Raw genomic sequence first — 16945 nt, 5'->3', positions numbered from 1 at the left:
TGAGGCTCCAACCTTTCATTTTGGAAGGAATCACTTTTCCCCATGGCAGACCTTTGTTAGTTCTACATTCAACATGACAATTTTGTTATTGTGTTTAGTAAAAAAGAGGCTAAATTTGTTGATCTTCAATTCAAAACAGCAATGCTCACATCCATGAAGAGGCTTAGGTGATAAAAATAAGATGAGCAGTGACACAGCTTTTTGTTTTCTAACAATATAAAGCAGAAATTCGTTGTTATTATCCAATTTTCTAAGTTTAAGACAGCAGCTAATGTTATCATTATGCAACAGATCTTTGATTAAAGAAATTGTTATGAGCCAGAAGCACCTGCTACACTAATTGTAACTCTCAAGCATGTATATACAGGCAGGTTAGTTAAATATTCAAATACTTAACAAAAACACAGGCACAAAAAAATTTAGGGAGGAAAAGATTTAACACAACAGCTAACCTGAAATTTAGCTACACAACTGGAACTGCAAAAGTTGTACAGTTTTCCATCAGGCATTGTGGCTTGATATTGAGGTAAAGAGTTTCGCTTACAAAAGTGGCAAATAATTTCCACACCTAAAAGAAAAATGTAGTTTACAAACAAAATAAACAGAAAATAGTAAGAAAAAATAGAAGAGTATTATAGGTGAGCCCGTTTTAGCTTTTTAATGTAGAAAATTAAGATTAGTCTGTTTTCCAGTCAACTTCTACAAGTCACACAAAACAAAAGAAATTACAAAAGTTTGGATAAATACTTCCACTAAAGATCAGTACTAAATATAAAAACACCTCCTTCCATTAAATTCTGGAGTATTTTCAACTTCAAGTTGAGATCTGCTTGGCATACTGTAGAAGACACGTTTTGAGTTATTTACTGGATCAAAAACTTCACCTAGAGAATATCTATATGCATTATAACTACTTCCCTTCTTACCCATCTCCTGCTTGACTGAAAAAAAAAAAAACCAGGGTGGAATTCATATGAGAATTCAGAGAATATGAATTCATATGCAAAAAACCTGCACTATCATCTTGTGACACACCAGAGCACATTATGCTTCACCATTTTTTTCACAGGAAGCCTTAAAACAGTTGAAAATTCTTTCCAATGCCACAAAAAAAGGCCAGTGAGGAAAATTAATCCTCATGGGTCCATTTACTGGTGTTTAACAGAAGATCTTCTGGTTTTTTAAATGAAGTTAAAAACTATAAAGTCACATCTGCATAAACTAACTGTAAAACAAACATACCCACCCCCAGTGTTCAACCTTTAAAAAAAGTCTACTCTTAGCAGTGATGAAAACCCATCATCCTTTTCACTTACTTTGTGATTTTGCATATTTTGATTTGTGTGTGTTCATGCATACAGTTGAGCAGTATGGCTCCATATATCCATTAGGTCCTATGCACTGAGTCATGTCAAAAAACCTGCACTGAGCTCTGCAGCCAGTACAAGATGTTAATTGGCCACATTTCTAAAACATAAAACAAAGCAAAACAACGAATTAGTTAAAACTATGCTTGGCTTTTGACTTAAATTATGGTCTAAAAAAAAAAAAAAAAACCAAAGCGAAAGTTTTATTTCTGTCATCTGCTCCCTCATCAGATCCTTCCTATATTAACTCTCCTGATTGTTGTCTCAAGAACATTCAGCACTATGGCTGGGTCTTTTACTCCAGGGAAAAAGCCAGCTAAAACAAACCTGTGTAAAAACACACACATACACACACACACCCTTCAAAAAACTCAAACCAACCAAAACATCCCAATTCCAACCCAAACCATACTGACTGCAAACTGAACTGTGGTAAAGAGTATGCAACAAGTTGTGCTGAGTTAGGAGTTTGAAAGAACCCTATTCCTCTCTCCTTGTTGACGGGACAATGGTTGTAAGGAAAGGAACAGGTATCTGGCATGGTTAATGTGATTCACAGAATGGATAAGCTTAGAAATGACCTTTGGTCCAACCTCCCTGTTCAAGCACATTGCACAGGATTGCATCCCAGATGGCTCATGAATAGCTCTAGTGAAGGAGACTCCGTAATTTCTCTGGGCAATCTGTTTCATTGTGCAGTCACCTGCACAGCAAAGAAGTCATGAATATGAAGATTAAATAAATTTTGGGGGCGAAAAAAAAACAAAACAAAACAAAAAAAAACCCATCTCCAGCCCTCCAGGCAGGAGGAACACGCTGCAGAGTTTCTACACTGAACTGTGACTCCATGAACCTGACGACAGACTCAATTTTGACATCTATCAACACAGCAGTCAGTCCATCAACAGTTTTCCACTGAATGGAACAAACATTCTATAAAAAGCCCAGAAAAAGCTGCACAGAGCAGACATACCAATGACACAGTCAACATACAAAATCAATAATTCTGATGTGCTTCATGTAACATATATGCCACCGTTAGGCAAATATCTCAAGCACAATAAAGCAAGTTTCAGAAAAAAAGCATCTAGACACCTTCTCTGCCTATAGAAATTTGACAGTGATAGAGATAATTTCTCACCAAAAATGATGGGCCTCTTACTAGACAGACTCTCACCTTACTAAGTATTAGAAAATTGTCACTTAGGCACCTAAGATATCTCTTCCCTTCTAAAGAAATTATTTTGACACTCTCTCTCCTTCTTTCCCTAATCTCAAGGATGGAAAGGGGAAGGAAAGGCAAAGCATGTTTCATACGTGCTTCACTTTATTCACTTTAAGAGAGAAGCTTCAGAGGATATCTTCACTCCTCCTATTTTTCAGTATCCAAATTTGAAAACTAGTTAAATCCAGTCTTAAGACAGCTAGAGATGAAATTTATGGGTTTATAATGTCATCTTTCCTATACTAAGAGTATCCACATAAAAACAAACAAATCCACATGCCTGTGACATGAATTGGATGTAGAACCTTGCAGAGACCAGTAAAATTTCCACAAAACTTCACAATTTCCAAATGCTGTTTTGATGAAACCTTTGCTGGGAATTCCCTTCAAAATGGAGTACCTGTCAAGATATCAATCTCCTGCCTAGAAGAGGGTATAAAATATGACTCTAGGATACTTCCTTCCTTCCTATTTTTTCCATCTGCCTTTAAATATGTTACTCAGGACATCATTTATCTTCTTTATCAGCCACAATATTGACAAAATTCACACTTAGCACCAAGACTAAAATGTAGCAGATATGTTGTTCTGTGAGTTGGAGCTATTCTGCTGCTATCCATTCATCTCCTCTGGCAGGCTAAGAAACAACAGCAGGGCATCCAGAAAACTCTTGAGTTATATTATTAATAATACAGGAGGCTACAGTTTACAAAGAACTTGATTTCTTGGAACATGCTTAATGAACAACCACCATAAAAAAATATGCTTGCACAAATAGCCTTGGTAGCTCCAGAATAAACCAAAACATAAATCTAGAACATTGATGCAAATACGCTGGCAAATAAGAGAATTCAGCAATATAATCAGAAAACAACACATAGGCAAATTAAACTTTCACAAGTTCCATATCCACAAGAGAAATCCAACAGAGGCTACAGTGACTTCAAGAGACAGAAAGACAATTTTAATAAATTAATTCAGAATAAACTGATCAGAGCATAATCAGAAAAAAATTTGTTGTGTCAACAAACTACGTGTTTCAACAAAATTTCTTGAAAGCAGAAATAGTTTTTGCTAACCAACATATCAAATATCAAACTCATCATTTAGGTGATATGGAGAAAGGATCATGCACAAAAAGAACAGTGCAACAGCATGTCAATCACTTCTGAATTTCATGCATCCTCAAAATACTGGAGTTGTTTACTGAGTTCACCCCATCTCTGTCAGATTTAAAAGCAAGAAAAAATTTTATTCCTATCTAGTAATCATCTAGCAAACCCAGATCTAATTTATCAAGACTACAAAGAATAAGGATTTCCAAAAAACATGCCAACTATGCAGAAGATTCTGTGGGTAGGAGCAAAACTGTAATACCAAAGCTCTCCTTTTGTTCTTGTAATAACAACTAAAAAGAATGTTTGAGCATTTCTGATTAGAAATTTAAACATATTGTTACACAAGTGAAGAAGACAGGGCATGGTGGAAAAAAAGAAAATTAGAAGGCCTAAACTTTCTTTAAATGTATTGCCCCTAAAATGTTGTAATTGTCATCTCCCTCAAGCTAAACATTTTTCTTGCATTTTTATTACTCTTTCCAGCACTCCCTAAACCTCCAAGTTCAAATATTAAAACCATTCAAAAAAACCCCAAGGAGTACCACACTTATTAAAAAAAGATTAATGCACATCTGAAAGTATTCAATCAGTATTATAATCTGTCTCAAGCACTGATTTTTTTAAGTCTAATTCAATGATTTCCTCCATTGACAACATCAGAGAGCCTCACTAGGATCTCTAATGTTTTTGAATACCCATAATACAAAGAATGCAAGGATTTTTTCAGTTCATAAGTGTGAAATTTCCAGATAAGACTATCAAGTTTCTAGCTAACTCATATTTCTACTCCCAAATTCTTCCCAACATTATCTCTTTCATCTCTAAGAATCTGCAGTATTAACTTCATTCTGCAGAAACAGTAACATTTGAGAATCCTTTTCTCAAAGTACCCTTCTAGCTGCCATAAACAAACAGAGGATTCACTAAAATTAAGGAAAGTTACAGTAATACAGAGGCTCAAAGAGCATTCTTATGAGGTAAGGATTTTTGGCCTGGAAACAAGATAGCATAGGAGAATAATGACAGAACCAAAAATGGTATTATGTAGGGCACTATGGATCAACTTCTCAGTGTATTTCCTAATATCAACAACTACGCAAAATCCCATTAATATCAACAAAATTTTGAAAATAAACAGGAAACAGCTCTTCATGGAACACACTGCAGGTCAGCAGAACCTCTTACCAAAGAGAGTCACACATGAAAAAACTATTTGTATGGGTTCACATGGAGAATGGACTAGCACTAATTAAAGAGATTTGCCAAAAACAGCATACAGGAACATCACGAAGTTCAAGGTATGCCCTGACCTCTAGGGAGTCAGAAGCTAAGAGAATGCTGAGGAAAATATTCTAGGTTCCTGCCCTGTTCTTACTCTTCCATGTATGCCCACTTACATCACTGCAGGAGTTTCAATCCCTGATGAGAACTCTAACAGCCTTCTCAGGTTCTTATTACAGTATATTATACAGTGATGTTTAATATTTTAAATATCCTCAAGGAAAAGTGGGTGTACAGGAAATAAATTAAGTAAAACGTAAAGCTGTGTCAATGTTGGTGATATTTCTTGGCAGGACACAAAAAGACCTTCACTAGCAAAGGAAAACCTGAACAAAATACCTAAATCTTCACTAGTGACTAAGTTAAGAGGCAACAAAAAAAGCAAAAATTCCTGAGTCTTTATTTTAAAAATCATTGCTTCCTTTTTTGTTTCAGAAGAACAAAATCACATAATCATATAGACGGGAAGAGACCACCTGAGGTCAAGTGCAGTCTCCTGCTCAAAGCAGGTCCAGAGGTATTTGCTCAGGATCTTGTCCAGTCAGATCTGAGCATCTCCAAGGACAAGCACTCCAAAACCCCTCAGAAGGATTTCACCATCCTTATAGGAGAGGAAAAAAAAACAAAACAAAATACATACACACACAAAAAAACCCCAACAAAAAACCTAACAACAACAACAAAAAAAAAAACAAACCACTTTTTCATCTAAGTAAGCTTCCCCTTGTTTTCAAGTTGTGTCTCTTGCCTTTCTTCCTTCCACTGTGCAACTGTTGTTAAGAGCTCAAATTTGTCTTCTTCAGTCTCCTCCCATTAGATAACTCATCCCCCTTTATGCTTCTCAGGGTTGAACCAAGTAACCTCTCCTGAGCCTCCCCTACTAGGTCAGGTACTCCAGCCATCTAAGCCTCTTGGTAGCTCTCCACTGAACTTCCATCAGTATGACAATGCCTTCCATCCTGTCAAATCCAAAACTGGCCCTTGTACTCAAGGGCAGAAGGATGAGCGTGGGGGGCGTGGGGCACAGAAATCACCTCTGTCCTGCTGGCTGTACACTCTAGCTAATATAGCAATAGGTTGCCCACACAAGCTGGGGAGTCCCCATCTTTGGAGATGTTCAAAAACTCAAATGGATGTAGTCCTGGAGGACCTGCTCCAGGTGACTTTGTTTGAGCTGGGGGTGGACAAGATGATTCCAGAGGTCAGGCATTTTATGAGACAACCCAGGACCCAGCTGGCCATCTTTGCTGCTTATCCACTGGGATCCCCAAGTCTTTTTCTCCAAGGCTGCTTTCTTGGCAATTATTTTCCACTTCAGATCAGATTAGCTTCATCTTGTGCTCCCTAAGGTATTTCAATAGTAGAGAAAAATGCCTCTTGACAAAACCTGCACAGTCAAACTAGCTGCAGTTTCAAGATTCCTTCAAAGATGAAATTAATAGAAAACAAATCTGCAAGAGAAAGTATCATGCACTTTCCTCCCATGTGCAAATTCACACCAACAGCATCCTATGAAAACATTCACATTTGAGGACTGTAATTTCAAGCAGAACTGAAGTTAAAACACCATCAAATTAGTAAAGAAAACTGTATCAATTACTAAGTACAAATAAACTAAGCTAATCCAGAAGGAAAATTTCAAAGAGAATAAAGGGCCAATGCCCTCTGAGGTGAAGACTGATGCACAGTAGTCTGACTACACCTCTCCTTCACCTAGATTCTGCATTGAGATTACCTAATTTTGGCAAGATCCCATCACACGTTTGACCTCTTCCAAAGCATAAAATCTATGGTAGATGAAGAAGCCTGAATATTTCTCTCATTACATTTGATTCTAAATTCACTCATTCTTTCATGACTTATTTGTATTAGAGATTTAATTCTAGGTCTATTCCATTATAGGTATCTCATGACAGGTAACAGACATTAAACAATATGATATGAAAACTCTAGCAAGTCACTAGTTCTAGACAAATTTCAAATATTCCTTCTGTTGATTAGAAAGTTCACAGTGTTCCACTCAAACAAGCAACTACAAAAGCAGCTACCAAAATGCAAGACACAGCAGATAAATGTGGCATATTCCAGAACTGAAGGAATTGTTTCAACAAAAATACTAAATTCCTGGAAATAAAATTCACTTAGAGGGTTTCTGAGGAATTTTTATTCTTGCCACTATAAGCAACTTTGATTGTAGAAGAAATCTTGACCTTCCTTTACATCTTACTGAAAGGATCACGTAAGCTGAAGTCTAGAGCTCTTGTTGCATGCACCCTACAAAGAATTAAGATCAAGCTCCAAAATAAATATCAGAGCAATACCATAACTTCATGGCACATTAAAAGCCTCATTTCTGTTTGCAACTGAAACTAATGAAAGCCTCTCTGTTCTTCAACCTTCTGGCTGCAACAGTACTTCAATAAGCTATTACTACCTTGAATCTATGCATCTGTGCTAGATGCTTCTATCCTTGACTAAAAAAAGCAGCATCATCTGCTTCATCTGCTTCATCTGCCTTGACAAGGCTAAGAGAGTATAATGAAGGACATGCCAGCAGTGGAAGAGAGTTCTTGCTACAACTCCTCCCATGCAAGGGCCAGTCAACAGAAAAAAATCAAACAGCAGCTGATTGCTACAATGCTATGGAGCAGCCCAAAGATTTGTTTCCAGTTAAAGGAAATGCTTTGTAGTTCAATGGCCATGGCAAGAAAGATTGGTAAATACTTATCAATCCAGGCAAACCTCCCTGGTAGCTTTACTGAGTTAGAGGTTTGGATTAGAGTAAGAAAAAAGACCAGGAAATTCCAGGACAGAAACATAGCATGCCAGTGTTCAAACAAGAAAGGAGAAAGAAAACAACATTTTCTACAAGTACAAAAGCAGATAGATTTGCTACATAGAATTCTATGATAATAGAGATCCCTTAGAAAAGTAATCAAGAAAACAGCAGCAAAACTACTTCAGATTCATTGAAATGATGGTCTGATGGATCCAGAGGCAGCATGCATGTCTAAGAAAAGAACCAGTTATCAGCAGAATCTCTAACAGCAAAGAAAGAAGAAACTGTTTATTTTCTCTTAAAATACTGCATCCAAATCATCTCTCCTCTAAGAATAACAACTGTAAACTCTTCCTCAAAAGCATTTGCCTGAGACCTAAGAGCAGAAGATGAAGTAATTGCTTTTGTGGGCCTTGAACACCAAGTGATTTACATTTACATTCCATCAGCTGAAATCTGCAAACATCTCGATCAATTACTTGTCCAGGACTTTTCCCTGGCATCTCCAACTGCCAGCGTTCTGTCTTTTTGCTGGTTTTGCTCCCACGCTCAAGACACTTGTCTTCCTGGCTCTGAAAAAAGCAGAGCTGAAAACATCTGCCTCAGAAAGCAAGTTACTTCTACATCAACTGAATGGTTCAGCCGTTTCTGTTCTGCCTTTCTGTCTTCCCCTCAATCCCACTCAGGTACACCAGTATATAACCCATCATAACTATGATACCTAGTCATGCCACCTCCTTGCTTCATCTTGCCAAGAAGCTCCTCTGCTCTCACACAAATCACACCTCACATTTGACTGCCCTATGCAGTTTTCTTCAGAACTACAAAACCATTTTAACATTTCTGATAGACCCATCTAATTTAATCTTCTCAAATATTTACGTAACAGTATTCTGAACAGTTATGATGAACCATATTCAGATGTATAAGGAATCTGGTAACATAGTTTTTATTGAAGAGCAGCTTATTCTACAGGTGGAAGACAGACATTTAAAAAGAAATGGCAAAAAAAATTGTTCCAGAAAGCAGGAGTAAATAAACAGAACAAGAAAAGGTAGAACAGGATAGTTTCTAGGACTCAATTTGCATCAGATATGCAAGAAACTTGGGGTCATAAATACAACAGGTCTCAAAAAACCTCCCTGTATCACTAAGAAGGAAGAAACGATTGTTCCTTGGTTTATAAAGATTTGTCTTTTAACCATGCTAGATGGGATAAAAAGCATCTAGCTTTCTCAATCTGTAGAAGTGTGCATAGTATGAGACAACAGTATTATTAGAGATTACTTAAAACCAAACTGAGTATTACCTGAACTAAATAGAAGTGGTTAATTAAATGAGGAAGAAATTCCACTATTAAACCACAGTTTGATCTGGCTGAAGCTACAGAACTTCTCTTTAAAAGTGACCAGAATTTTAAAACAAAAAACGTCAGTATTTCTGACATTTCAATTTAAGTGGGCTGTTCAATTCTAGCAATTACTGATTTTGACAAGAGTACTTACTCTTGAAACAGACACTTGGAACTGAGAGTTTATAAAACAGTAACAACAACAGGAAGTGATAGATTTTGTAGTTCATTGTATTATCAAGATAAAAAGGAAGCTAGGAAGGACACTCTGTCTTAAGACCAAAGAAGCACAGAAAAGAAACCACAGACACTGCATGGGACAAGACACAAAACAAAGTCGAAAGCCCAAGATGCTTCCACTGAAGTGTTAAGTGACAGGATATCACAGCATTTGGTGATATTTAAAACAGTAGATAACAATACACTTTATGAGGCTAAGCACCAACTCTATGTAAGCAATTAATTGTTAGCTGCATAACTGATGTGCATATTATTGTATACAGCGAAGGCTCTTAAACCCCTGCACAGAAATAAAAGAGACAAATGTGTTTTATGAGTTTCACAAAAGCAGTTCCTTGGCAAGGAGTGGAAACTGAACAAGTAAGCCCAACAGCCTAAGGTGTTTTTTTTTCTACTGCTTGTAAGTGAATAGCTTAGGGGCATGGCACAGCCTTGTTAGTCTTGAAGCACGTTCAATACTAAGTCTTGATCTAATCAAGAAGTAACCATATGCACTTTTATTCAGTATTGAAAATTTTTCACAAGATGAAAAGACACTGCAAGCATCCTCTCCAACTGGAAAAACTCTTGTTTGGCTTGCATTCATTCAGTATCACTTCAGTCCACAGCTATCAAAAAGCCTATGAAGAAACAGAGCTCCTTTCACACCCCATTCCCCCCACCTTTCTGGCAGTAGATGAAGACCACCACTTTAAGAAACCCCCAAAGCAAGCAAATCTCAGGTCATATTCTAAGAAGAATTTTAGTTACAGAAGCAAAATAAAAAAAGTAAAGGAATATTTTTAACTAGCAAGGCACGAAATACTTTCTTGGTAGAATCAAGAGCACCATGGACTGATCAGTTAAGGAAGCAAAATATTTTTAAAAGCAGACACAGATGCTGCTTTAGTATAGTTGGAAAAGCTCAAAATGTATGGTTGGTTTCACAAGTTAAGTCACAAAATCACAGGATCTTCCACTTGTTTCTTAAAACAAGGCTGTCAAGCCTGTACCAAAAACCAACAAACCAGGACACAAACATGGGAACTACTTTGAAAACGACGTTAACTAATTTTGTGGAGACAGAAAACATGCAACAATAGCAGAAACAAAAATATTGAAACAACCTAGGTATGTGCTGCGTGTGGTTAACATGTTTATGGCAGGTATATTTCAGGTGACTTCCAATTTACTACACCGATAATTTTCAATGATTCACTAAAGTAAATTTTTAAATGCTTACATTTTCATTTTAACTATATAAAATATCTCCTCAAGGAATTAAGGTATTTCAGTATTTGTACAATAACAGACAATTTTACTTTGCTCCCGTTCAGATATAATTTCATTCTCTTCTTTTGTTTATTTTTGTTGGATTTTTTTCCATTTTGTTTAGGGTCATTCTTTAAGTACCTCTTAACCCTCTACATGTGAAGAGTTTGAACCTCAGTGCAACAGTCAGAGTGTATAATCTAGTGGTAATCGAAATCTTCAGGTTTTAAAAAATTTAAACACTTCAATGAGTTTTGTTTTCACATTTTATCTAAATCGTCACATTTATTTTTTGAGAAGTGATTTTATCATTGTTTTGTCTTTTTTAAAAAAGCATGACTTGCACTTAGCTGGCTTCACAAATGGCTGTTATGTCATAGAGAAATTAACTCGCTCTTGTATGTTACAGTGAGCCTTAGTTATGTTATGCCTACTTATTATTTTTTAATTATCTCAGAAATTATTACTTCTATGTAATAACTTTTTAATACTAAAAGACACCTAAGCTCTGCAATCACTTAAAGTCTTAGGAAAGAAATGAACAATGACCTCTCAGAAAATCAAGACTCAAAAATATTAATGATTATGTATGTCTAATTTTTAAAGCAGGTTCTGAAACTGGTACATAGGAAGCTAAGTGCATCCATCACCATGAAAGGTGACTCAGGACATCTGAGAAGAAACCTGCTCTCCATCCCAGGAATAATACTGCTTCTTACTCCCAGGAACAGTCTAAAGCAGAGGAAAGACACATTTTGCAGCAGATGGATTACTTGCAGTAATCCAACTACTTGAGAGCCACTGTAATTTTCATTACCCACAAGTTTAATTTTTTTGTTCCAAGAGAAGAAAAAAAAAAGTCCATGATGAGTTACTGAAAAATTATGTGTGCAAATCAGTGTAATATTTATTTTGTAAAATTATGATTTCGTATATAGATAGGTACAAGTAATAAGAAGTTGTTTTCATTTATTACAACTACAGATGTATAGCAATATTGATAGGTGTATGACAATTACAATATAAACTGCTTAATACAAAAGCTCATATCAATAAGACCTATTTATTTTACAACTGTAAGAAAACATTTGCTAAAACTCTTATGTGACACACAATAATTAGTTGTACAACACAATGCTGGAATCAAATGACATTACTTTTTTCTGTATTATTTCTTTCATTAAGTTTATTTCAATATGCAATAATGGCTCTTCCAAAAAATCTCTCCTGCAGCAGCTCTCCTTTAAAGTAAGATCTAGTTATTTCCAAGGAAACACTGTAACAACTGAACAAAACAACCCATAATTTACCAATTGTGGCCCAGTGGGTTGTCAGTGACATTTTCCAGTCAAAACTTATTTTCTAAAAAAACAGAACTCCCTGAACATACTCAGCTTAAAAAAAATCTAAATAAACTTCAAACCTAAATATTATATCAACTAAATATTCTCAAGTATTTGTGTCCTGGGCAATTTTAGACAACTATAGCATACACTAGAAGAACTTCCACTTTTATAGTTTGACTTCATATATTCATAGAATCACAGAATGGTCTGGGTTGGAAGGTCACCTAGTTACAATCCCTTTTGCCATGGTCAGGGACACCTTCCACTAGACCAAGGTGCTCAGGGCCCCATTCAACCTGGCCTAGAACACTTCCAAAGACAGGGCATCCACAACTTCCCTGGGCAACCTGTTCCAGTGCCTCACTAAACTTTACAGCTAAGACACTTTTTTTTTTTTTTCTAATATCTAATCTAAACCTACTCTCTTTAAGTCTAAACCCATTTTCCCTTGTCCCATCACTACATACTCTTGAAAATAGTCTTGTCCCATCATTCCTGTAAGCTCCCTGCAGTTACTGGAAGCTCACAAATAGATCACCCTGAAGCATTCTCTTTTCTAGATTGAACAGCCCCAGCTCCCTCAGTTCTTCCTCATAGGAGAGGTTCTCCCTCCCTCTGATCATCCTGGTGTCCCTCCTCTGGGCTCTCTCCAGCAGGTCCCTGTGCAGGTGGGGTCTCAGCAGAGCAGAGCAGAGGGGCAGAATCCCCTCCCTGGCCCTGATGCCCACCATTGGATGCAGCCCAGGACACCTTTGGCTTTCTGGGCACATTGATAGCTCGTGTCCAACCTCTCACCCACCAACATCACCAAGTCCTTGTCAGCAGGGCTGCTCTCCATCTGTTCAGCCCCCAGCCTGTACAGATACTGGGGGATGCCCCAACCCAGGTGTAACACCTTGCACTTGGTCTTTGTCCTTCATCTGGACTTCTGTGAAGCCTTTGACATGGCTGAGATTCCCATGCACTCTCTTCAAGCTTGTCCAGTCCCTCTGGATGGCATCCCATCATCCAGGTATGTCACTGCACCCTCAGCTTGGTGTCATTTGCAGACTTGCTGTGGATGCACCTGGTGCCTTTGTCTATTCCTTGGTGAAGACATGAAATAGCAGCTGTCCAAATATGGACCCCTGAGGGACACCACTTGTCATCAATGTTTATCAGAACTCTGAACCTGATACTCTCGTTTATCAGGACTCTGTTCCACTACCCTCTGGATGTAACCATCCAACCAATTCCTAATCCACCTAAGAGTACACCTGTTGAATCCATCACTTTCCAATTTGGAGAGAAGAACATTGTGGGAGACCATGTCAAAGGCTTAACAAAAGTCCAGATAAACATCTATAGTCCTTTCCTTATCCACTGGTCTAGTTACTCTGTAACAGAAAGCCACCTGGTTGGTCACACAGGATTTTTGCTTAAGAGCTTCCCTTACTAATATCTCAAACTTCTCACACTCTGAATATTTGAAACCTACCAGTTAAGAATTACACCTAATTACCATTCCAAAACAGATGCACATAGGCTCTCAAGTTAAGCTTCTCACAGCCTATTATAGTTGCAAAGTACCATATATATTGATAAAAGAATGAAGAACTTGCTTGCATAAAATCTGCTGTCAGAACTGAATGAACCAAAACAATGTATCTCAATTTTAAAGGTTCTCCCAATAATGCATCAACTTGACACTACTTGTTAAGATTCCTGGCACTGCAAACTGCTCCTCCTCCCTAAATTAAACCAGAACATACAACTTCCTACCCATATTCTTCTCATTCTCAAACACATATCTAAACACAAAATACAACAATGTGAACAAATACAGTATATTCTGTCATTGAAGTACAAAGTTATCATTCAACCTCAAAATTCCATGTTCATTTCATAATTCCATGTGCAGTGTAAGTTATACTGGTTTTGTGGGAATGTCTCATGTTCAAAGTTAATCTCTTGTACTTTTGTTTCTTCAATGTATTCAATGTTTCTTCAAGTCTTTCCATGGCTTCTGGGCATGCCTACGTTTTTAGCAGCTTGAAAACCTATCCTGTCTTTTGGTACAGCTGTGGCAAAAAAATAACGCTTATGTTACGTTTCCAGTTAGGCTGTTTACATATGCATGTTTCCAGCTTTGCCCTTCACATACAGCACATACATAGGAACAGCCATCCCCAAGAGAGTCAGAGCTCAGCGTCCAGGGAGAAAATACAAGCACACATGATGCAACATTAAAGAACTTTACAACACAGCATTGCAATGCCTCTTCTCTTGGACCACTGTTTCTTAAAAATGGGAAGAGATGAAGAATGAGCCCCGAGTAATGTGCAGCACTGGGGCCACTCACACATTCAAGTGTGCATTTCAAAACAGAAACATAAGTTTGCTAGTAAAATAGCATTGTCAGAACATTATCCCTATAAACTCAGAGCAGAACATACCAAGCAAAAGAACCCATTAGTAACAAAACCCCCAAAATCTCCACATTCTATATTCTCCCCTGAAATATTTAATATTTCAGGGCTATCCTATTATACTATAAATACTGTGCTTAACATTTAAACCTTCTAGCCAGCATTAGCAACAGTTCAGAGCTAAGCTGGCAAAATGTAAAAGACATCACCATCCGAGTTCTTGATTTGGAATTATTTTTAAACACCATTACTACTATCTTAACAGTCTTAAAAATAAATCAAGTAAATAAAATGAAAGGATAAAATTTAACACATGGAAGGATGGAAGTAGTGATTTTTTGAATCCTGTGCTGTACAATGGAGATGAGACAGTGCAAGTACACAGCCAAACTGTAACCAGTTAAGAGTCTTCTCACAGCAAATGTCCAATCTCTATGTTCTGCATGTTTTTTAATGTTTCAACTGCATACAAGTGAGCTTTTATATAAAAAAAGCCATAACTTAAAGGAGCAGTAAAGTCTGTGTGGTGTGCTTGCTATTAATATACTTCAGATATAACCAATAGAAAAAATAGAAAATATTAACAAAATTTAATTTCAATTACACTTTCACTAATAACAAATAGATATAACTATTACTGCAACATCAAAACCAGACAGTAGTAAAACATCCATTGCAGATAAGTTTTTTCTCACAGGCATTAATTTCATTTTTAGAAGTCTTTGTTACTTATGCCTTCTCAGGAGAAGTAAACCCCTGCTATTAGTAACAGGATAAACTAAGGAACTATTAATGTTTATTTAGATTGAATTTATAGGAAAAGAAGTCATTACCTGCTTGTATTCACCAACGCAGTTCTGACAGCAGAATCTTTTCTGCTGACCATCAATAGTAAGGACATTGTTTCCAGCTCCTTTACTGGGCAAATACTCCCCACAATGCTCACAGCAATTCATTATTAAACCATTTGCCATCCTGTATCTATTGAAGCAATGGTCACTGCACAGCTTATGAGTCATATTTTTAAAGCTAACTTCGTGACGAATCTAAAAAAATAAAAATAAAAGAAGTATTAAATCACTACACAAGCACAAAGCTGCCTAAAACTAGCAGAACAGCCACAAGTCTTACATTCAAATAGCTGTCTCCCTATTTAAAAACTGAAATGACCACGAAATATACAAACAGAAAGGGATGTTTCTGTAGTCTCTGAAATTCTAGGAAAACACTCAAACTCATCTACCCTTTAGCCTAGAAGGAAAGACCAGAGGGAAGGATGTGGTAATTGCATATGAGAGCAGAATGCCAATTTATGCGATTTTATAAAATAGCCAATTTACAAGTAAAGAATCTGGCATATGAAGGTTGGCCAGACAATATGCTGTGTGAAGCAGTAACCTGAACTATGCTGGGCTCAGTAATCAAGAAGGGATCAAGAATAAATGTATACTTTCATGAGAATTTAAAATAACACATATTCTACAGATCTCTAAAACCATTTGCATTACCTTTCAAAACATACACTAAAAAAAAAAGTAATACAATGAATCTTGACTTTCATCAGCAATTCTTTTATATGAGAGATCTGGGTTATAATTACAAGATTCTATGCCTAATAGAACACATCAGCAAAAGGCTCTTTAAGTTCTTAAACAAGTATCAACCTCTTGGAATACTTTCTTCCTTCAGCTACTCTTTGTGAATATTAAGCCTGCATATTTTAATCTCTCAAAATACTGAAGATTTTATATTTTCATCTTTTCATTTCTTTTATTTCAGTATATAAGCTATTTATATGTCATTATTGAGAAAGACAAAAAACAGTCAGCCAGACCTCAGTTAGTTTACCACAGATTGTGCATCTTGATTTATTCAAGGCTCCTTTTGAGGGATTCTGTTTATCTTCATAGAAGGATAAACATGATGTACTGCAAAACTCCTGGAAAGACTCACTTGAATCTACTTGAGCAACAATGGTACCTTTCATTGTTGTTATATCTCTGAAATACAAAAAAAAAATTAAAAACCATGTGCTTATGTATAAATAGGTATATAAACAAGAACACGTTGTAAGATTCATTTTTCCTTTCAAAGCTTACATTTCAAAACAGTTTTTTTTAGTGTACAGTTGTTAGTCACAGGATGAATACTAAGTTTGATAATATTTTTACAACTACTGTAAGTCTTTATTCTGTAAACATCTATATTTTTCTTTAACTTTCAGTTATTTTTTTACCATTAAATTACTCTAAAACTAAGCAGTATTAATGCACCATTAGATGCAGTTATAGCAAACTCAATTTTATACAAAAAAACTAACACAGCAAATCTAAACTAACCATTGTACAATGGCTTTTCCTTTTACACAAAAGCTACATATAAGTTTCATATGAAAAATTCTGATTTATAACCAAAAGCAAGAAATGGTCTTTGTCCGTAGTTATCTCCATCATTTCCAGTATTAATCTCAGCACAGGACGACAGGAAGAGAGAAAATTGTTTTCTTATATTTCTCAAACTTACAAACAACCAAAAAGCTTAGAACTCTACCACAAACGTGCCTAGAAGTGTATCATTCA

General features: G+C 36.4%; 1 protein-coding gene across 19 annotated transcripts in view; it reads right to left on the bottom strand.

Moving 5' to 3' along the window:
* Positions 1–16945, bottom strand: part of ZMYM2 (zinc finger MYM-type containing 2) — an 84514-nt gene that overhangs the window by 40015 nt on the left and 27554 nt on the right. For 14 of the 19 annotated variants that reach the window (XM_014877607.2, XM_088159455.1, XM_088159456.1 and 11 more), the window contains 4 exons: positions 16201–16366; positions 15200–15412; positions 1317–1467; positions 453–568 (listed from right to left, as the gene is read on the bottom strand). In XM_014877607.2, the coding sequence (XP_014733093.1) occupies positions 453–568; positions 1317–1467; positions 15200–15412; positions 16201–16366 (646 nt within the window). The remainder of the gene's footprint in view (positions 1–452; positions 569–1316; positions 1468–15199; positions 15413–16200; positions 16367–16945) is intronic. The other 5 variants (XM_088159458.1, XM_088159461.1, XM_088159462.1 and 2 more) reach the window with 1 other exon arrangement.

The sequence above is a fragment of the Sturnus vulgaris genome, chromosome 2 (genome assembly GCF_052056855.1).
Source record: "Sturnus vulgaris isolate bStuVul1 chromosome 2, bStuVul1.hap1, whole genome shotgun sequence".
NCBI classification, from domain to species: domain Eukaryota; kingdom Metazoa; phylum Chordata; class Aves; order Passeriformes; family Sturnidae; genus Sturnus; species Sturnus vulgaris.
Note: the sequence above shows the minus strand (reverse complement) of the source record. Positions and strands in the feature narration are given on the sequence as shown.